The following is a 22,952-nucleotide window of genomic DNA, read 5'->3' on the forward strand; positions in this document are numbered from 1 at the left end:
TTTGCGAGGCACTAAGCGTAATCTACAAATGCTAATGAGATTTGTTGAGGAGTATGGTAAAAATTCAGGGCAATTTATTAATAGGGCCAAGTCACTTGCTTTTTTGGGTCGTTTCGCTCGCCCGCGTCAAACTTCCATTCTCCGTACTCTTAGGGTAACTTTGGGGTCCTTGCCTTCACTTATATAAGGGTACCTATTTTTCAAGGTTGGCCAAAACAGCTTATTTCTAAGCTATTACAGATAGGGTGCGGATAAAGTTAGCCTCATGGAAAGGTGCCTTATTGTCTCAGGCAGGTCGTTTGGAATTGCTTTCTTCTATTATCCAAAGTTTATTGGTTTACGCTTTTCAGGTTTATGAATGGCCTTCTTTGCTTCTAAAACAAGTTCAAAGTTGGATGCGAAATTTTTTTTTGGTTCGGTGACCCAAACAATCGTGGTGTGCCACTAGTGGCCTGGCGTATATGTGTTAGAACCTAGCTCCACATCTTCTACAATTGCACAGAGAAATACTAACAGAACAACAATATCATTTCATTAACTGTCTTCCTTCTCTTACAATGTACTATTTATACTCATGCTCAACTCTAATTGTCACCACAAGATGATGCCACCTGGCATCCTAACAATACCCCCCCCTTAAAACCAATCTTACAAGTAAGATTTACAATTTCGAAGTAAGTACAATTGAAAACCAGCAATAAAACTATAACAACAACATCACAAGAATGTATTAAAGGTTCACAATTTCTGGAACTTAAGCTTCAGTCCATGGTATAGCTCTCCAATAGCATCATTCCTGAAATGGTTCTGCCATTGGACTCACTTCACTAGCAATCAGCATTGCTTCTCTAGCGTAGCAGAGTAGCTCACTGCCTTGACTCCACATTACACCCTCCAAAAAAGTTGAGCAATGGTATTGACCAAATCATTTGATCAACATAAGCGTATTGCTTGTGATGGATATGACTGCAAACCAAAAGATCCATGAACATTACTTTCAAATGTTAGTTTCTTCTGCCTATAAAACATATGAACCGGATAATCCTCCCTAACATATTTCTTCCCTGATTCGATAGCAAGATGCTTCAAAAAACCAATTTAAGTTTTCCAGGTCCTTCTATGATTGCATCAGTTGCTCGGTACTGAGCACCAAAAACATGTCTCCCAATACATGTTGGCATTGTCCAATCTGGAACAAGAAGGATAACATTTCTGCAGATAAAAGGTTCTCCAAAAACAGTACCATTTAAATGGTTCCGTATGGTCCCATTTGGACTCCTCCACATCTGTTTCAAGTGGAACTCCTTAACACGAGTTTCATCTGGAGTGATAGTTGCACACTTTATTGCGACATTGTACCAGAATTTTGAGCCACCACCCTTATCCCGAATGCCCTTGCAATAGTCACGATTGAGAACAACACGGCAAACAACACAGCAAACAATACAGCAACCATTTCCAAATCTGGAGAGAGTGAACTTGCTTTCATGTTTTCTATTCTTGTCCATACAAGCTTCTAAATGATGCAATCCTAAAATACCAGCATACTCCCCATCAATGATCATGGAAGAATCAAAACTTACCTCACGTTTGACCACCGTGGAACAATCAAAACCCCGAGCACAATCTGTATTCTTGGACTTTGAATTAAAGAGCCTCTGGCTAATTGTCCCACCCTTGTCACGAATTAACTCATGGAAACCAAGCTTCAAATGCACAATAGTAGCATTTTTCATGACTTCACCATGACAAACAAGAAATTTAGAACTATGAGCATCTTTAATTTGAACATTCGAAGTAAAGAACCTACAAAGTGTACCTCCGGTGTCAGAAATCGGCATGTGATAGCCCAACTGAAAATCACAATCTGCTGAGTGTGACCTTTCATTAAACACTTGGAGTGCAAGTGAATCAATTTTCACGAACCCATCATCAGATACGGAAATTATGAAAATGAATTCTTGGGCCAAGTCGTTCGTGCAGTGAAATTCCCGATTAGACGAAGTCGACGTCCTGAATTGATTGAATTTATCGCTAAACGCAGCAACCAATTCGTTAGGAGATGAAGAACCCAGAACGCAAGCTTGAATCTTGGATTTCATGCAATCAGAATCAAGAAATGGAGGACTTTTCACAGGGTCTTCAACTTTCTTGTCGAGTAAATCGAAAACCTTTGCATTCTTTCCAGCCAATTCACTTCGAAAAAACCCAAAAATTTCTTGAAATTTGGAACTGGAACGAAACTTTGTAGAATCATCTTTGTGGTATTTGCCGTAGTCATGCACCTTCTTGAATTTCTTCAATATGGGTCGTAGACCAGAACGAGTCTTGGGCTTGTATCTTGGACGAAATTGAGACCAGAATTCATCTCTTTTCTCACGGGCTTGAATCTTTTCGTTGTGGAAGGATTGAAGCTTGAGAACAATTTCATCCGATTTCACAACAGAGATATGAGACGCCATTTTGAAGAATGGTTGCCTCGAATTCGATATTGAATCGTGACCCTTAGCCATGAGGGACCGCAATTGAAGAAGAATCAAGTCGTGAGACTTCTTGAATTCGTCGAACTGGGCTGCCAGATTGGAAACCCTCGATTCCATGGTTTTTTTGCAAAATGTTTGCGGCGTTATACAACGGAGAAGGATTGAGAGGATCAACGCTGGCTGATACCAATGTTAGAACCTAGCTCCACATCTTCTACAATTGCACAGAGAAATACTAACAGAACAACAATATCATTTCATTAACTGTCTTCCTTCTCTTACAATGTACTATTTATACTCATGCTCAACTCTAATTGTCACCACAAGATGATGTCACCTGGCATCCTAACAATATGTTGTTGTCCGAAAGAGGAATGGGGTCTTGGTCTTCGAGACGTTATAGTAATGAATCGTTCTCTACTTCTCAAACATTGTTGGGATGTAGTTTCTTCTGATTCTCTTGCATCTATTTTCTTGAGATCTCGATTTTTGGCTAAAGGTTTCTCAATTGCTTCTTCTTATAAGAAATCTTCATTGTGGCTTGGTCTAAAGAAAATATTTTTGGATCTTTTGCCTCAACTACAATGGTTAATTGGTGATGGTTCTCAAGTTCGATTTTGGACGGATAACTCGCTTGGAGAGCCAATTGCGCATAGCTTAGGCATCCATCATCATGTGGCATCCGCTTTGAAAGCTAAGGTTTGTGATTTTATTGGTCCAAATGGTTAGGTATTGCCTACTAATTTTTCTTCATCCTTTCCTGTTATTGCTGAGACTTTCACCTCGACTCCTATTTCTTTGGAGGCGGGTGTTGATAAACTTATTTGGACAAGTTCTTCATCAGGTCTCATGACTGCTAAGGATGCTTTTTCTTATTTTAATGGTCATAATTCCCAGCTGGTTTGGGGTAAAGCCATTTGGGATTCCTCCATTTAGCCTAGGAAAAGTATTACTACTTGGAAAGCTTTGCATGGACGTCTTCTTACTGATGATCACTTTCAGCATCATGGAGTGCCTTTGGTTTCTATCTGTTGTTTTTGTTTGAATGCTGCCGAGTCAGTTTTGCACTTATTTTTGGAGTGCCCATTTATTCAAGAAATTTGGAATTGGTTGTCACTCCTTTTTAATCGACCATATGTACAACGTGGTTCCTTGGAAAATCTTTTTTCATCCCCTTTCCTTGCTGCTTTGTCTTCCTCTTCTTGCCGTTTGTGGGTGCTTGTTGTTTGTAATGCTATTTGGAGCATATGGTCTTTACAAAACAAGATTTGTTTTGAGGGTGCTAAGCTATGTATGGCTCATGTCAAGGCGAGAATTCTTACGTTTCTAAAGAATCTGCCTCTTTGGTTTTTTCTTCGGTCCCTTCTACGTCAAGTGCTCCTATTTTTCAGACTTTAGGTGTTTCTCCTTTGTTGTCTTCTACCCCACATTTCATTCCTGTTGTATGGAAACCTCCTAGGGTGGGGTACCATGGATCAAGGTGAATGTTGATGGGTCATTCAAGTCTACAGGTCGTGCAGGTTATGGTGGTGTATTTTGGGACTCTCAAGGTATTTCTTTGGGTGCTTTTGCATCATCCACGAATTTTTGTAGTTCAATTGTAGCTGAGGTTCTTGCTATAATTGAGGCTATTCGAGTTGCCTGGGTGCCTGAACGCCATCACATTTGGTTGGAGACGGACTCAACTACGGTGATTCACTACTTAAACTCTCCCTAGTTCTACTATTCCTTGGTATTTGCGTGTTGATTGGAGCAATTGCTTGTGGGAGATTAGGCATATGCATGTTTTTGTTTCCCATATTTTTTGCGAGGGCAACTGTGTAGCTGATGCCTTAGCTAACTTTGGTGCAAATCACGATGCATGTTAATGGTGGTCCAACGTTTCTTCATGTGCAGCGTCTGCTTATATTTATGATCTTTCTGCTTCTACCAGCTATTGTTTCAGATGATTTTTTTTCATATGTTTTCTTTGTAAGTGGGGTTCCCTTATCATGTTACTTGCTATGTTAGTTCCATCAGTGAGGTTTGACTTAATGTCCCCCTCATTTGTATTTCATTTTTATCTTATTAAGTTTATTTCAAAAAAAAAAAATTTATACAAACGATATTGTGGGCTTGTAGAGTCGATTCGAGGACCTTGAGTGCTGGAGTAAATGGTTGCTTTCCTTTTTGTTACTGTAAGATGAAGCTAAGCATAATATGTGGTTCAAGTTTGAGTTCCGTATCAAAAACGTAGGTTTACTCCAAATCTAGTAAGGGGAATCTATTCAATCGGAAGATAGCTCTTCATGTGTTACATGACATTACATCTCTTTATACAAAGTGACGTGCACCAAACACTTTGTACTTCTCTTTATTCAATATTGAATATAGTAAAATATTACTGGCTGAGGTTTTAATAGTTTCGAATCATCCACCCTCTTCTTAATAATAATAAATTTAAAAAGAAAAAGTTATCTCCATTAATGGACTCTTTGAATAATTTATTGAGTTAAAATTTGGAGAGAAATTACAATAACATAATTCCAACTCTGATTTCTATCAAACTTAATCCCAACTAGACTTATTTAAAAGAACAGCTTTTATCTCTGTGCAACTTGAATTTCTTCAAGTAGGGTCCGTCTGGCGGCCATGATTCCTTAGCTCTTCACATGTGGCACCAATGAGAAATGCAAATGAAATAATGTGCATATTTAAATTAAAAAAGCTAAAGCTGATTTAATCAATCGAACCCTTACAGATTGAAGAAATCAAAATAGAATCTCTACCAAAAGATCTCTGCGCAGTAGCTATGAGCTAAGTTCAACATAGGTGAAGGTCTAAAACAATTTTGCTCAAAATTTTCTGAAAACAGTTGTAGCTCATGAAATTTTTTTCGAGCTAGGGTTTTTGAAATATGTGGAAGAAGGACCAAGTCAAGTGAGCTGAGAGTTGAGACCCACTGAGCACTATTAAATTATTCTTTTCCTTTATAAACAATGCAAGGCTTTTGAATTGCTAATTTTCTTACTGAATTAGAATCAGGTGTTTTTTCAATTAGAATCAGCTGTTTCAGTTGTGAAAACTGTTCTTATATATATAATTTGTTAATTTGCTTATTGAGCTTATTGGCTTTTGAATTGTATATTTGCTTACTGAGCTTATTTGCTTTTATTGCATTTTATTTTTATTTTATTCTCAACTTAAGTACAGTTTTTTAGTATAAATAGACACTTATTTATATGATACAATGATAAATTTACTTAAATCGGCAATCCACCACCCGACTAGTATCTGACATCTTTTGGAACCATTATAATACTTAATACTAATATCATCTTTATCATTTTTGACACAAAACAAAACTAATGAAAGTCACACGCTATACCTACTACAATACCATTCTTATAGATTTGTTAATACAATAGTAGATATAGACAACATACACCCTTTCAAAATGGTAATTTCTTTTATTAGATAGAAAATATATGCATTTGAGAGTTTCGATTTATACTATCTGAAAACACATACAAGACAATCATTACCTTGTTTTTAGAAGGATTGTTTCTATGTACATGAGTAATTTCATACCACTAAATCATATGAGGCAAAGATAATACGGACATGACATAACCACCATAGAATGAGCATATAAAATTTTTATACCAACATCTAATTAAATGGGTCAACATAACGATGTGACAGTCTTTTATTTGTTCACAACGTCTCTCCGTAGTTTTATTTAATTTTAGTAAGCAATGTATGATTGATGGTTTAAGTTGAAATTTGGAAAACAAGGCTTTGGATCCCTTTATATTAATTGTTTTATTTTGGGAGGACGATCTTAGCCTCACAATGTGGTAGTAATAATGTGGTTTAAATTAGCCTTTGACCAAAATCAAACCTAAGACCTCTCTCACTTACAAGTGAAGATGAATACCACTAGATGACATGTCGAGTAGTACTATTGACAAGGCAAAAGTAAAAACTCAATATTTTTTCAATTGACCAAAAAAGATGACAAAATAGTTAAGGTAATAGCGCTTGGGCATCAGTTTACATTGAACTTTACCACATTGTCATTCAAGGCAACGTACTAAATTGAAGAAACAAACTACCAGAAGCAGTTTCTGAGCTTTTGTTAACTCATAAACCTCACCAGTGCCCACTTTGTAGACACCTGAAGTGCCCCTACTAATTTTCATCTCTCTCTCTCTCTCTCTCTCTCTCTCACACACACACACACACACACACACACATATATCTCCTGTGTTACCGAGGAAACTGACTGCATTTTCTGACATTGACTGACCCGCAAGTCACCCAGCTCCGACACTCGGCCGGCCTGGCGGCGAGCTAAGCTGCCTGCAGTGAACCATTTAACCTTTTTTGTAAGCCATTCACTTAATCCATGCATTGCATATATAGTTGTCACATTTCATTTTATATCACGAAGATTTTCTCAATATATGATCATTTGTTGCCATTTAAACCACAATTAAATAAGCCAATTTACACAGATTCAGAAGATACGTAATTTCTCAGTTACTCTGCATTTTCCTGCTTTAATTTGGTTTCTATGTCATTCATGCTTTCCATGTTTTCCATGACACAAAACATGGCTGGCCGTACCTTTTGTGGAATATCTGGTTTGCATGATTTCGAGCATTAATCACATAGATGCTGCACTGCATTTTCCAATCTCTCGAGGAAAGATTTTCTCTTGAATGTGTGTATTTATATTCTGCACTGAATGTTAGCTAGGAGGGATTTGCATTTCAGTGTTTCCGCACCCGGTGTTTCACACAATGGGGGTGAGCTGAGAAATCGGACACTTTCGTTGTTTCCACAAAACTTATCTGCTAGAGGGTGACACCAGAGTCTTATATAGAGGAAAAGAGATTAATGAAACAGAGAAGTGGAAAGAGAGAGAGTTTGTAAATTGAAGGGACTCAAGGATGAAGTTTGGAGGGGGGTTTATTCCCCAGGATGGCGATCTACGATTCAAGGATCCATGGGTACCTGTGACTCCAGATAAGCTGATTTGGGCAAAGCCTCGTCCAATACCAGTCGACCCCTGCAGGAACCTCCTGCAAGGAGCAAACTGGCAGCAACAACTGACTGGAGTTTCAAGGGAGCATGTACAGGTCGGCGCTAGCTACAATGGCATGAATCAAGCTGTTAGCCCACATGGACAGCTACTTAGAAATGGAGGGCTGTATAATTCTGATGGAAGTCTGGCTGAGAAAAGTCAGATGATCAATCACTTTGCGGACTCCTACAATGCAGGCTCATTCACACAGTTGCTCCGTGGTGACAGCTCGTGCTGGAACAACTATCCAATGACGCAACTGCTGCACAATAAGGCAGCTTACATTCCCTCTGCAAACATGAATCTGAGCAGAAGTGTTGACATAGCAGCGAACACACCGCTGATTCCTATGTTGCATCCTCAGTTGGGAAACCAAGAAAACAACACGAGAAGTTACTTGCTGACCAACCAAAATTGCAGGTCTTTGGTTATGGATTTTCCTTCCCAAGTTGATGACAGTCGGCGAGATTCCAACTCACTCCATTGGTTATTTGGCAACCAAAATCATCGCTCAAGTCCAAGCTCAAACCTGTTCAGTAATGATGACAGTTCATCCCAGATAAGTCAACGTATGTACTTTAACGCGGTTCTGATATTTATTCTGCTCTAATTTGATTTCATTGATAGAAAGTTTAGAAATGAATGCTCAATTTTGAACGAATGATCGATATGCACTATTTTTTTATGATGTCCGTCTTCTAATCTAGTCTAAAATAGGCAAAAATGCGGACTATAAGAAGAAACTAAAATCTTTGAACAAGAAAAACGAAGAAATTAATACTGAAAAATAATAAACTTGACCGAGAAACTGCTTTTCTTCACAGATGGTTTCCAACCAAGCGATGATCTAAACTCCTTGCCAAGTACAGAAGTCGACACTGCCTCAGGTGTTATCGGCCAACTCCAATTCACAACAGATGAGGCCAAGAATTTGGAGAACAACCAGCTTTCTGCAATGCTGAAATCCTTGACGGATAAATGTGATAGGAAGGAAAAAGGAAAGCAGGTCATTTTTATAGAAGATGAAGCAAATCAAACAAATGGTGACGAACTCCTGCAGAACATTGTGAAGTCATCATCTGCAGCCATTTCTAAACCTTACAACAAAAACAAAGAGTCTGACAGTGGTGGTGACAGAGGGATTGATCTGAATAAGACACCCCAGCAGAAACCACCAAAGCGAAGAAAACACAGGCCAAAGGTAATCATTGAAGGCAAGCCCAAGAGGACGCCAAAGCCTGCAACTCCAAAGAATACGAAGTCTAAGGAGACCAGACCTGCAAAGAGGAAGTTTGAAAGAATGAACGTCCAAAAGGAATCGCCAAGTCAACTGGCAGACATAACACTGGAGACAGCAGACGCTAATGCTGGAAAAGGTGCAAAATCATGCAGAAGAGTGCTGCATTTTGATTTGGAAAAGACCATGGATGAAAACCTATGCAGAGCAATCGGTCAGCAAGAGGAGACACAACAAGTGAACAAGAGGACTTTTGATTTGAATTTTGACTCTCAAGGGACACATATGGGAACTGAAACGAACCAGGTGAATGCAAAGCCAGCTGAGCGAAGTGGACTGCTGAACGAATTGTTGGTAGATAAGCAGATACCAGGTACTCTGAGTAACCCTATCCATTCCATGAGTCTTATGCCAAATAACTTTACATTTCTGCCAGAAAGGCAAGTATATGCAGCCCTACTTGCTACAACAAAAGACATGCATCTGAAAAATTCGCATGTCATGAGGAGACTTGTAGAGAATGCAGATTGTGATTTATGCCAGAAAAGATGCAGAGATGAATCCACTCCAATGCAGCAACATAGCCATGCTGGAGAAATATGCCAAGATGTCATTCGAGCAAACATTAACCATGAAAACCTTCAGAAAACTAAAGAACTTGTCAACCAGGGTGATTCTTTACTAAAACTTCTCTCCCTTCCAAGTGAAGGAAGGGAATCCAAGAAGGAATTTTTTCGAACTGCTGAGCACACTCGTCTATCTACCAACAATCCACCAAGTTCACCGTCCTTCCAAGAGATACTTCAGTTGGATGAAATTCAGAAAAACAGTGGTATTCTCAGCAATGATTTTTCAGGAAGCCGTAAGAAAAAGAAAATTGAGAATAGACACTTGAGCATTAATAATATACCTAATAAAGAGTTTGAAGACTATACTGGAGTGGGGGCAGAAGTACTTTGGGGGAGAGTAAAATATTGGGCATCTTTTTGGGCTTCGGTTACTAAAGAGTTTGATAATTGCTCTCTATCTCAAATACTGTGGGATTTGTTAGCAGCAGTTAAGTGAGCTAGGTCTAGAATTGGCTACTGTAGCCAAATCCTATTGGGATTTTCCTTTCTAATTTGTTGGTGGACTTCTTATCCACTTCTATGTTTTTCACTATTCTTTAATAAAATTGTTTCTTCTCAAAAAAAATAATATGCCTAATAAAGTTACAGCGGTTGAGGAGTGTCTAAGAAAAGTTGAAAGACGAGAGGAAAATAATGTCAATTCAAATGGATTTGCATCAAAGAACCATAAAATACTGAGTTCTTACATTGAAAATAACAAAATTATGGACAGGGAGAACAAAGAGATCAGCAAGTTTACAGGTGACAGGTACACTCACTCAATCACTTCTGGGAATGGTTTTGTACATCTGCATATCTCATCCAAATCAAATTCATGCCAAGGTTCCACAAAAGTTCTTAGCTTTTCCACCCATTCAACAAGTGAAACATGTAACCAGCAAGCCTATCACTTCCCAGAAAATCCCGTCAGATAGCAAACAAGCAGGTATCTCATGATAATACGTCAGCAAAGAAGCAGTCTGAAGGAATGACTCTATCGAAAGTTTCATCAGGTACAGATAAAGTCTGTCAAGAGAAGGATTCAGCGTATGATCACAAGCAACCTTCTGCAAAAGCAATTGGTGCAAAAGCAATTGGTACTTTCCACCTTAAGAAACATCTCAATAATGTATCATCACAATAACTGCTTTCAACTCACTCAAATGATGACATACTCTTGATTTTGATGCAGGTTATCCAATAAGAACAAGATGTACTATACCAATAGATGACATCATACATCAATTTAATGGTCTGAACCTCAATGGAAGCTTCAGCGAAATTCTAGAGCAGGAGAAAACTGCACTTGTTCCTTACAAAGGAGATGGTGTAATTGTCCCCTTTCAAGGTATTATAAAGAAACATAAGCCGCGACCAAAAGTAGAGCTTGACCCAGAAACATATAGGATATGGAATCTGTTGATGGGCAAGGAGGGAAGCGAAGGTAATGAAGGAACTGATAAAAATGAGAAGTATTGGGAAGAGGAAAGAAATGTTTTCCAAGGACGAGTTGACTCATTCATTGCGCGCATGCACCTTGTTCAAGGTAAAATACACTTTATAGCAATCTACAGCACAACATGCATTTCCAGTTCAGGCACAAAAATGCAAATTATTCAACTTGAAGTCAATACAAAAGACGTAAACTCAACCATGAAAACTCAGACTTGACGATATATAAAACATGTAAAAACAGGACAGTACTATTTTTCTTTGTGAAAGACTGCATATTAGTAGCTTTCTCAATTAGACAACATGGGTAAGAATTACTTTTTGCTTCTCATGTCTTCGCCTAAGCCGATCAAAGACAGAATATATGGAGTGCAAGTTCAGTGCAAATGGAGGCCAAAACGAGTTAGGGGTGAGGATCGGAGATCAAGAAATACCAAAGAGCGACCGTTTTCGTTACCTAGGATCTATCTTGCAAAAGAACGGAGAATTAGATGGAGATCTCAACCATAGAATACAAGCTGGATGGATGAAGTGGAAGAGTGCATCCGGCGTGTTGTGTGACCGCCGTATGCCACTGAAGCTCAAGGGAAAATTTTATAGGACGGCAATAAGGCCGGCGATGCTGTATGGCACAGAATGTTGGGCGGTGAAACATCAACACGTACACAAAATGGGTGTAGCGGAGATGAGGATGCTTCGTTGGATGTGTGGGCACACGAGAAAGGATAAGATTAGGAATGAGGATATCCGGGGTAAAGTAGGAGTAGCCGAAATTGAAGGAAAGATGAGAGAAAATCGGTTACGGTGGTTTGGACATGTGCAAAGAAGGCCTACTGACGTTCCGATTAGAAGATGCGACTATGGGACAGAGGTTCAGGGCCGAAGGGGTAGAGGAAGACCTAGGAAAACTTTGGAAGAGACTCTAAGAAAAGACTTAGAGTACTTGGATCTAACGAAGGACATGACACAGGATCGAGCACAATGGCGTTCTAAGATTCATATAGCCGATCCCACTCAGTGACTTGGATTTTCCAAGTCTCCAACCGAGAAGTTTTCCTCATTCGGGAAATTAAGAGAACACTACCCCAACCTACATGCTCCACTCAGAAAGCTTCAACATACAAGCTTTAACAAAAGAAAATTCAAAGAACTTAGCGAAGAAGGCTTTGGTGTATTTAACACAATACGTTGAAATGAAGGAAAGCTTATTTATTGATATCCCCGATAAGCTACAAATATGTAAATATACATGAGTCAAAATAAGCACACAAGAGGGAGCCTTCACAAAGGTTGCTTAGGAGAAGTCTCAGCAGTCGGTAGAGCCCCAGAAAGAGAAGGCACCGGAGGGGGATCATTTGGAGCCTCAGTACTGGACAGAACCCTAGAAGGAGGAGGCATCAGAGGTTGATCATTTGGAGCTTCATTACGCGGTACAGCCCCAGAAGACGAAGGCAATAAATGCCTTTGGAACAAACCCACAAATCTCTGATGATCAAGTAAAACCTGACCATCAGTTTCCTTCATCTGGTCAAGCTTCCTCTTCATGTTTGTAGCATAGTCATGTGCGAGCCGGTGCAACTGTTTATTCTCATGCTTGAGCCCTCTAATCTCCTGTTTGAGACTCATCACTTCAGCCGCCAATGATTCAACTTGGCGGGTTCGAGCAAATAGGCGTTGGGCCATATTAGACACAGAACCTGCACACTGAACACTGAGAGCCAGCGAATCCTTAACAGCTAACTCATCAGACCGTTTGGAAAGTAGTCTGTTATCTTTGGGAGTGAGAAGGTTCCTGGCCACCACCGCAGCGGTCATATCATTCTTCATCACGGAATCCCCAACGGTAAGAGGACCAGTAGGGGAGACGAAGGATGGGCGCCATATGTTGTCTGGAGAAGGCGGGGCTGCCTCTTCAACAAGGTTCAAGTCAAAACGACGGTCGGAGGGGCCAGACATTTTCAAAGGTGTTGAAGAGAGAAGAGGTCGGACAAATCAAGATCTTAGAAGTGCAAGAATGAAGCTTCTACTGTTGGAGATTCAAGTGTGCTTTGGAACTTAATGCCAGCCCCTATAAAAATCTGCACTCGACGAAGCTTCAGAAATCGAAGAGGCGCCTGCTCAGAAATCGAAGAGGCGGCTGCTCAGAAATCGAAGAGGCGTTTGCTTTCTCAAAAGCTGGGCTGCTTAGAGATCACGAGGGTTGATCTCAGAAATCGAAGAGGCGTTTGCTTTCTCAAAAGTTGGGCTGCTCAAAGACCACGAAGGCCGATCTCAAAAATCGAAGAGGCGCTCGCTTTCTCAAAAGCTGGGCTCCCCAGAGACCACGAGGGCCGATATCAGAAATCGAAGAGGCACCTACTTTTCCAGCCTTTTCCAGCCTTGTCAGCACCTGTCACACGCACACTCAGTTTTGCGGAAATTATGGGCATTCTGTCAAAGACTTCTGGGGAAGTAGAAAACACATGAATCTTACTGTTCAATCACCCACTTCCCACACGCAACAATAGCTCATGGGTACCACAGATAACTTTGCCAAAGTTCTCTGCCAAAGTTGAGCACGTGAAGCTTGCAGCTCCCACTACATCGCTCTGACCAAGAAGGGTAAAAGAATAGCAAAGAAACAGCACTAACAAAGTTTAGACCCATAAATTTTGAAGGTCTAGCTACCATATTATTACCCACAAGGGTAAAGGAACAGTACCACTGCTGGATAATTGGAAAGTCCCTGTGTGTCAACCTCTGTGCTTCGTGGCAAGGTAGACTAGCAAACATGCCCAACCTTTACTCACATTCGAGAAAACACTCCCAATAAGATTGCTTGCTCCAAAATCGAAGAGGCACCGTCCTCCGAATCTCGAGAGCCAGACTCCCAACATGACTACTTTCTTAAAAATCGAAGAGAGGGTAAAGGAACAGTACCATTGCTGGATAATTGGAAAGTCCCTGTGTGTCAACCTCTGTGCTTCGTGGCAAGGTAGACTAGCAAACATGCCCAACCTTTACTCACATTCGAGAAAACACTCCCAACAAGATTGCTTGCTCCAAAATCGAAGAGGCACCGCCCTCCGAATCTCGAGAGCCAGACTCCCAACATGATTACTTTCTCAAAAATCGAAGAGACACTGCTCCCCGAATCTTGAGAGCCAGACCCCCAGCATGATTGCTTTCTCAAAAATCGATGAGGCATCGTTCTCCGAATCAATCGAAGAGGCGCTCGCTTTCTCAAAAGCTGGGCTGCTCAGAGACCACGAGGGCCGATCTCAGAAATCGAAGAGGCACCTACTTTTCTAGCCTTGTCAACACCTGTCACATGCACACTCAGCTTTGCAGAAATTATGGGCATTCTGTCGAAGACTTCTAGTGAAGTAGAAAGCACATGAATCTTACTGTTCAATCACCCACTTCCCACATGCAACAATAGCTCATGGGTACCACAAATAACTTTGCCAAAGTTCTCTGCCAAAGTTGAGCACGTGAAGCTTGCAGCTCCCACTACAACGCTCTGACCAAGAAAGGTAAAAGAATAGCAAAGAAACAGCACTAACAAAAGTTTAGACACATAAATTTTGAAGGTCTAGCTACCATATTATTACCCACAACTGTAAAGGAACAGTACCACTGCTGGATAATTGGAAAGTCCCTGTGTGTCAACCTCTGTGCTTCGTGGCAAGGTAGACTAGCAAACATGCCCAACCTTTACTCACATTCGAGAAAACACTCCCAATAAGATTGCTTGCTCCAAAATCGAAGAGGCACCGTCCTCCGAATCTCGAGAGCCAGACTCCCAACATGACTACTTTCTCAAAATCGAAGAGAGGGTAAAGGAACAGTACCATTGCTGGATAATTGGAAAGTCCCTGTGTGTCAACATTTGTGCTTCGTGGCAAGGTAGACTAGCAAACATGCCCAACCTTTACTCACATTCGAGACAACACTCCCAACAAGATTGCTTGCTCCAAAATCGAAGAGGCACCACCCTCCGAATCTCGAGAGTCATACCCCCAGCATGATTGCTTTCTCAAAAATCGAAGAGGCATCGTTCTCCGAATCTCGAGAGCCAGATACCACAGACCACTTTTTCAAAGTGCTCTGACAGAGTTAAAACATGTGAAACTGGCAGCTCCCACTACCGTGCTATGACCAAGCAGGGTAAAGGAATAGCATTACTACTTGTTGTTAGGGAGACTCCTATATATGTCGACCTCCATCCCCAACGGACAGGCAGACCTGCAAAAATGCTCAACCCTTCATCATATCTGAGAGGGCACTCCCAACGAAGCCTTTCGAAATATTCAGCTTTCTTTCCCCCCGATAATACCTCTGCAAACAAGCTATACTAGAGCAAGAATATCTCATATCATCAGGGTTAAAAGCAAGAGTATCCCATATCATGCTTTTTCCCTGTCTTTTCTTTTGGCCTTGTTTTTACCTGCAAGACAAGGAGAAAGAGAACAATCAGTCAGCACTTGGAATCAAGCTTCCAGCCAGGAACTGACTGCCTGGAACCCCTTACCTGATTACTTACCTGGCATTGCTCTCGAGTACTCATCTTCAACATCTTATGTTTCCAGGGAAGATTCCGCATCTGCTTGAGGAACAGATAGGGCAAGTGCGAAGGATACAAGGAAGCATGTGGAGACAAGCGTAACAGCACACGTGCCGATACATTCATTACTCTGTCAAAAGCAAAAGTATCCCATATCAGCAGGGTGGAACGTACTCTAGATTTGATGGACTTGTTTTGACCCTCAAATTCTTCAGTCGGCCTTATACTCTGGAGGAAACCAGAAAACCCTCCAGCTCAGTTCAAGAATAAGCCTGTGGAAAGTTACTTCTTCAAAAGCAAAAGTATCTCATATCATCTCTTCTCATTTTTCTTCTCTTTATCCTTCATGCTGCTGCAAGATGGGGAGAAGGTGAACAATCAGTCGGAGCTCTGATTGCTTACCTTGTCTGTCACCTCTTTCAGCAGACCCCCTAGCTCGGCGACTTGGGGGACTCCTACTACATGGTTTGTATCGCGCTTGACCAAGCCTGAAACTACAAGTAAGCTTCAAGTGAAATTGATACATTACCTTGTGCATCTCCACCAGTTAAAGATACCACCCCTGGATGGAGGAAGAGTACTTCCAGAGAAGATGCCACATCTACCTATGAGACAGATAAGGCAAGTCAAGACGACACCACACTCCGATACTTAGAAGTTTCGTGATTACGAGATCATTCTCCCACAATATTTCCTAATGTCATTTGTACTAAATCATTCACTTGTACTCACTAAATGAGAGCTTGAACCTATGTACTTGTGTAAACCCTTCACAATTAATGAGAACTCTTCTATTCCGTGGACGTAGCCAATCTGGGTGAACCACGTACATCTTGTGTTTGCTTTCCTATCTCTATCCATTTATATACTTATCCACACTAATGACCGGAGCAATCTAGCGAAGATCACAAAAAGCGATCGTTTTCGCTACCTAGGATCTATCTTGCAAGAGAACGGAGAATTAGATGGAGATCTCAACCATAGAATACGAGCTGGATGGAAAGAGTGCATCCGGCGTGTTGTGTGACCGTCGTAGGCCACTGAAGCTCAAGGGAAAATTTTATAGGACGGCAATAAGGCTAGCGATGTTGTATGGCACAGAATGTTGGGTGGTGAAGCATCAACACGTACACAAAATGGGTGTAGCGGAGATGAGGATGCTTCGTGGGATGTGTGGGCACACGAGAAAGGATAAGATTGGGAATGAGGATATCCGAGGTAAAGTAGGAGTAGCCGAAATTGTAGGAAAGATGAGAGAAAATCGGCTCCGGTGATTTTGAACATGTGCAAAGAAGGCCGACTGACGCTCCGGTTCGAAGATGTGACTACGGGACAGAGGTTCAGGGCCGAAGGGGTAGAGGAAGACCTAGGACAACTTTGGAAGAGACTCTAAGAAAAGACTTAGAGTACTTGGATCTAACGGAGGACATGACACAAAACCGAGCGCAATGGCGTTCTAGGATTCATATAGCCGACCCCACTTAGTGGGAAAAGGCTTTGTTGTTGTTGTTGTTGTAGTGGATACGTAGTTATTAGATATCATGCACATCAAGCATTGATAAAAAATTATAATGAACAGGAGACAGACGTTTTTCAAAATGGAAAGGATCAGTTGTTGACTCGGTGATCGGAGTTTTCCTTACCCAGAATGTCTCAGACCATCTATCAAGGTATGTTAAGAATTTTGGCATGAAGAATCAACCAGATAGCCCACAATTAATGTCTTACAGTGAACAAATTTTATTTTGTTCTTTGTCTCTTGTAGCTCTGCCTTCATGTCATTGGCAGCACGGTTTCCGCTTCAGTCAAGCAATCACCAAGCTCCACACAAGGTTCGGATAAACATCTTGGTTAACGAACCAGAAGTTTTCATGACAAGTCCAGATGATGCCGCCAAATGGCATAAAGATACGTCAAGTCAACCAATCTACCGCCAGACTTCTATGACACTCCATGAATTGGCAGAAAATCAGAGGGACATTGAGAACTCATGGACAGAAAGGAACTTAGATGAGGAACATGGTCAATGTTTTGAGGAAGAATTTGTATCGTCTCAAGATTCTATTGAATCCTCAGTCACTCAAGGAGCTGTAGGAGTCAGATCGTACCCAATGTCCAACTCAAAAACAGAAGAGCCCATCACTGGATGCCGACCCAACAAGGTTCCTATTTCCATTTCAACGTATCAACAGATGTTTCAGGACTTTTACCGTCAAGTAAATGGAATCTCACTATTAGATGATGGATCCAAGAATGGGCACATGGAGTATTCACAGATAAAGACACTATCAGACAAAATCAATCATCTCACTGGCACTTCTTTCACAAATCCAATCAATCTTGACAATGAAAATATGCAAGTACCAGTTTTTCCTTCCAACAACAATCAACTGCACATGTACCCCAATTCTGGAGAACGAGAGCCATGGAGATTTGCAACTTTCAATGAGGAGAGCATATCCTCTTGGCCGTCGACTGCTTCCAGATTCGATATTGAGCAAGACAAGTGCAAGAACTTGAGAAATGAACAACTGTTAGGAAGTGTTGTTAATTCCTCTATGCAACAGAGTAGTCTGTGGAGTTCTCAAGAAATGCCATCAGTGGACCCGTATGCATTGTTCAGACAGCACTCAACAGACCTGAAAAATAGTTCTGAAAAAAGGCCAAGCACTGGACATAATTGTTCCAACTATAGTAATCAGCGTGAGGGGAACCTAACCTTCCCATTAGAAAACACGTCTGTCAGAGAGCCTGGAAAACATACTGAACCACTTATGGGAAATAAGAGTGGTAGCATGCAGCATGTCAATAATGTCAGTGAGCTCAGCAAAAAATCTATCAACGACGCTGATGGTAAGCATATACTCATGGAAAATCAATCAGTTGATTCAAATTTACAGGAGCAACTATTTTCTCATGGTCAGTCACATAATGAGACAAGTACACATACTTCAAAAAGAAGAAAAGGAAAGGCGGACAACGAGAAAAAGAATGCAGTTGACTGGGACATCTTGAGAAAGCAGGTGCAGGCCAATGGTAGGAAAAAGGAAAGAAATAAAGACACAATGGACTCACTGGATTATGAAGCACTCAAAAATGCTAATGTCAAAGAAATTTCTGAGGCAATCAAGGAACGAGGGATGAACATCATGTTAGCGGAACGGATCCAGGTACTCTACTATTAGTATTCAGTCCAAGACTTCATGCTTGTTCATTGCATCGTTAATTTTCTCCAGATAACATCACTTGATAGGTTAAGACTATCCCTCGTGATAACACTGGTTGCACAATGTTTGTAGGAATTCCTAAACCGACTGGTTAAAGAACATGGAAGCATCGATCTGGAATGGTTAAGAGATGTTCCCCCTGATAAAGCAAAGTAAGTCATTCCACAATTCATTATCTTGTAGAACGTTGCAGCTACCCTCTTTATGCCATTAACAAGGCTATTATTCATCAGGTTTTGTATACAGTTATCACTAATATTTTCCTGCAGGGATTATCTACTAAGCATACGAGGCTTGGGCTTGAAAAGTGTGGAGTGTGTCCGGCTTTTAACACTTCACCACCTTGCTTTCCCGGTAACAATTATGCGACTACTAAATACTAATTTTGTTACAAGAGCCTGGGAACATCTTATAATCAATGAAATTATATCTGTTCTTTGCTCCACATAGGTTGACACTAATGTTGGAAGGATAGCAGTAAGACTGGGATGGGTCCCCCTCCAACCATTACCTGAATCACTTCAGTTACACCTCCTAGAAATGTAAGAAATGATAGTTTGGTAAATGAATGCTTACTTTTCCAGTACTGGAAAATGCTAACCGTATTCCCCTCAAGGTACCCAATGCTGGAATCAATTCAAAAGTATCTATGGTCAAGATTATGCAAAATTGATCAACGAACCCTGTAAGCATACCTCCATAAACTTTTCATATAAATTTGAGAGCACTACTTTCAAGTGCAAAAGTTCATGTAATTTTATTTACATTTGTCGACTTATGCTTTTACTGATTAATTGACTATTGAACCATAGTTATGAGCTGCACTACCAGATGATTACATTTGGAAAGGTATGCATGCTGTTTCACCAGTTAGAAATATTATCTGTGATTAAACAAAAATAAATTAAGTACCTCATAATTTGATCGTTATGCAGGTTTTCTGCACAAAGAGTAAACCGAATTGCAATGCATGTCCAATGAGAGGAGAATGCAGACACTTTGAAAGTGCTTTTGCAAGGTTTGAACAATAATCTCTGACAATTTACATATACGTTGCTGCCACTGTGCAGGAAAAAAAAAATACATTGTAGCAAGTCATCAGAATCTCCAGATATCTCGATACACGGGATTCAGGATCAATTACATAATAATAAAATTTTTATAAGGAACTAAGAATCGTAGATAGTTTCATGGTGAATCTATAGTTGTATAACTCTACGTTTCACTAATCACGTTGAACAATTAAGAGATTGTATTGAGCAAATTGATACCAACCATGTTTGGTGCAGTGCAAGGATTGCCCTGCCAGGTCCAGAAGAAAAGAGCATTGTGAATTTAAGTGTTCCAATTGCAGCCGGGATAAACCCTACAATAGCTGTCACTCCCATGTCACTGCCTCCACCTGAAATCAACTGACTCCAGATAGCAGGTGTTGAGATTAACATGTGTGAACCAATCATTGAAGAAACAGCATCCCCAGAACAAGAGTTCATTGAGCTATCGCAAAGTGACATCGAGGACTTGTTGTACGGGGATCCAGATGAGATTCCTACCATCAAACTCAACATGGAACAGTTTACATCGACATTACAAAACTATATGCAAGAGAAGATGGAGCTTCAAGAAGGTGACATGTCCAAGGCTTTAGTTTCCTTGACTTCGGAAGCTGCTTCTATCCCTACACCCATGCTAAAGAATGTCAGTCTGACTACGAACAGAGCACCAAGTGTAATTACATTTCATCCCATAGTCACAAGCCCACATATTCCTTGCAAAACACTGAACACAAACTGAAATATAGTAGGGCCAAAGTCCACAGCATGTTCAATCTAGGAAAACAAACTTGGCGTGTAAATTTTGAATTCACAACCGTCAGAATTCTTGAACGGAATTTTAACAACTCTCTGCCTGGAGCCACATGTTCTGAGTTTTGGCACACGTATGTATACAAGCATAGCATATGTATACAGGCATAACTGTAAATCCTCTGACACCCTTACACATTCTGTGCTGGTATAATGCAGGTATGAACTACCAGATTCACATCCACTCTTAAAAGGGGTAGGTTAAAATTATATATATTATATCTACAATACATGAAGCGTTCTTATTCTCAATTAATCACTATTCAACTTTACAGATGGACAAACGGGAACCAGACGATCCAAGCCCTTACCTTCTTGCTATATGGACACCAGGTAAGCTCCAGACATAAAAGAACTGAGATACATTGTTGAGGATCTTGAGATCTATTCAAATTTAATGCATTTGATTCAGTAGACCAAGTTAGAACTTGGGATACAGATGCATGGATGGCCTAGCGCTAGCTAAATTTGACATCAGATGAATGAAGTTGAAATATTGTAATCTTACTAAGTGATACATTTATTTTATTTATATCAGGTGAGACTGCAAATTCAATTCAACCACCAGAAAGCAGGTGTGGCTCCCAAGACCAACACAAATTGTGCAATGAGAAGACATGTTTTTCATGTAATAGTATAAGAGAAGAAAATTCACAAACAGTCAGAGGGACGATTTGGTGAGAAAAATTGATTGTTGTAATATGTCAAAGACAATAAACTACATGCATTTGTTTACCGAAATTTAATTCAATTTGGTGCAGATACCTTGTAGAACAGCAATGAGAGGGAGCTTTCCACTCAACGGCACATATTTTCAAGTTAATGAGGTAAGTCTTATTGAAACTAATCTCCTTGAAGTTTATCTACAGAGCACAGTCTGGACAAAATTAATAGTGGTCCAGAATCCTTTACTCCACTTCTGTAAGCCAGAATGTTAGAGCCATTAACTTCCAGATTTATAAACAAAGTTCTATCACGATGCAGATGTTCGCAGATCATGAGTCTAGTCACAACCCAATAGATGTTCCAAGGGGATGGATATGGAATTTGCCAAGACGGACTGTATACTTTGGAACTTCTGTATCGACAATATGCAGAGGTAAGTGATATTAAGATACCAGCGTTGCGACATTCACATCCCATTTAGAGAGGTATACTTACAATGAAAATAATTATGTCCACCAGGTCTATCAACAGAGGGAATTCAATACTGCTTTTGGAGAGGTATGTGATACTAACTTCAGTTTGTCATAATAGTTTGCGATAACTATATAGAAACATAGTACAGAAGTAAAAACAAAACATAAGATCATGAGTAAACTTTTCAGGACTAGTTATATAACAAAGGTATACTTACCAATGGTTTAAGAAAAAGAAAATGTAAATGATAAACTTTGAACTAATTTGTAATTTTTGATGCAAAAGACAAATCATTGATAGTGCAATTATATGTAATTAGCCAATGAATAATTAAGATATTTGACTGATGATTTCTCGAGTGCTGAGTGTCTTCAAAAGAAGGGGAAATAAGAGGGAAATAAATCTGACGAAATTTTGGTGTAACTGTTGAAAACATTGTATTAAAGAACTGGTGTATGCAATTTAGCAGTACAAAGTGACAAACAAGTTTACTTATTGACTGATTGATTTATATGCAGGATATGTGTGTGTGGGAGGATTTGAAAGAAAAACAAGAGCACCACGACCCTTAATGCCCAGATTGCATTTTCCTGCAAGTAAGTTGACCAGGACAAAAAATGAAGGGAAGAAACAACATTGATCATGGTGCAAAGAAGATTTTCATCGGACGTATACAAGACAACTGACTGTGAGAAGAACAATGACTAACAAATTCTATTGCATTCAATTATTTTTCCTCTAGATGAGCATTGATTATATGACAGGCGGGCAGCTGATAGCAAAGTATCATGCACAATATGTGAGATCTCATGATCAGTTGATCGTAGCCTGCAAGTACATTAGTATTTTTCAATAAATGCCCAAAAAGGAGCAATCCTTCCGAAAAATGTCACATTGTCACTATCCAAAAGAAGAAGATTTCTTCGGCAGTCAATAAACAAAAAGAAAAATTACATGTATGGATGCGTGAATACAGAATATACATTAGATGAAGTGATACACAGCGGAAAAGGCAAAAGACTGAGGTAAACGAACCATCACAAGTACGGCCGGCCTATATTTAAACGAGAATGCCGTGTCGTCCAGCGGAGCCTAGAAGAAGGTGACTCGCGCAGACAGCTGACTCCTTTTCAATAGAAAGGAATAGCCAAACCAACCCAGCTGGCTGGTCAATCTCAGAAATCTTATCGGCCAGCAAACCTGAGACGCAATGCACAATTCAGAAACATATCCTAATCCCTAATACCAGTCATTTCCACATTGCAGAAGAAAAAATTTAGACAGCATTTCTCAAATTATGTCGGGGGGAAAAGTCTATCTAAG

The 22,952-nt window shown here is 40.2% G+C and overlaps 1 protein-coding gene and 1 pseudogene across 1 annotated transcript; one reads left to right on the top strand and one right to left on the bottom strand.

Moving 5' to 3' along the window:
• Window positions 1-507: 507 nt before the first annotated feature.
• Window positions 508-2,818, bottom strand: LOC126589718 (uncharacterized). The gene is made up of 2 exons (XM_050255103.1): window positions 1,820-2,818; window positions 508-1,738 (listed from the first exon to the last, which is right to left on the bottom strand). The coding sequence occupies exons 1-2, from the start codon at window positions 2,598-2,600 to the stop codon at window positions 1,086-1,088; spliced, it is 1,434 nt and encodes a 477-aa protein (XP_050111060.1). The 5' UTR covers window positions 2,601-2,818; the 3' UTR covers window positions 508-1,085.
• Window positions 2,819-7,420: 4,602 nt separating this feature from the next.
• On the top strand, window positions 7,421-22,516 carry LOC126589736 (transcriptional activator DEMETER-like; annotated as a pseudogene).
• Window positions 22,517-22,952: the final 436 nt, after the last annotated feature.

The sequence above is a fragment of the Malus sylvestris genome, chromosome 2 (assembly GCF_916048215.2).
Source record: "Malus sylvestris chromosome 2, drMalSylv7.2, whole genome shotgun sequence".
In the NCBI taxonomy this organism is placed as follows: domain Eukaryota; kingdom Viridiplantae; phylum Streptophyta; class Magnoliopsida; order Rosales; family Rosaceae; genus Malus; species Malus sylvestris.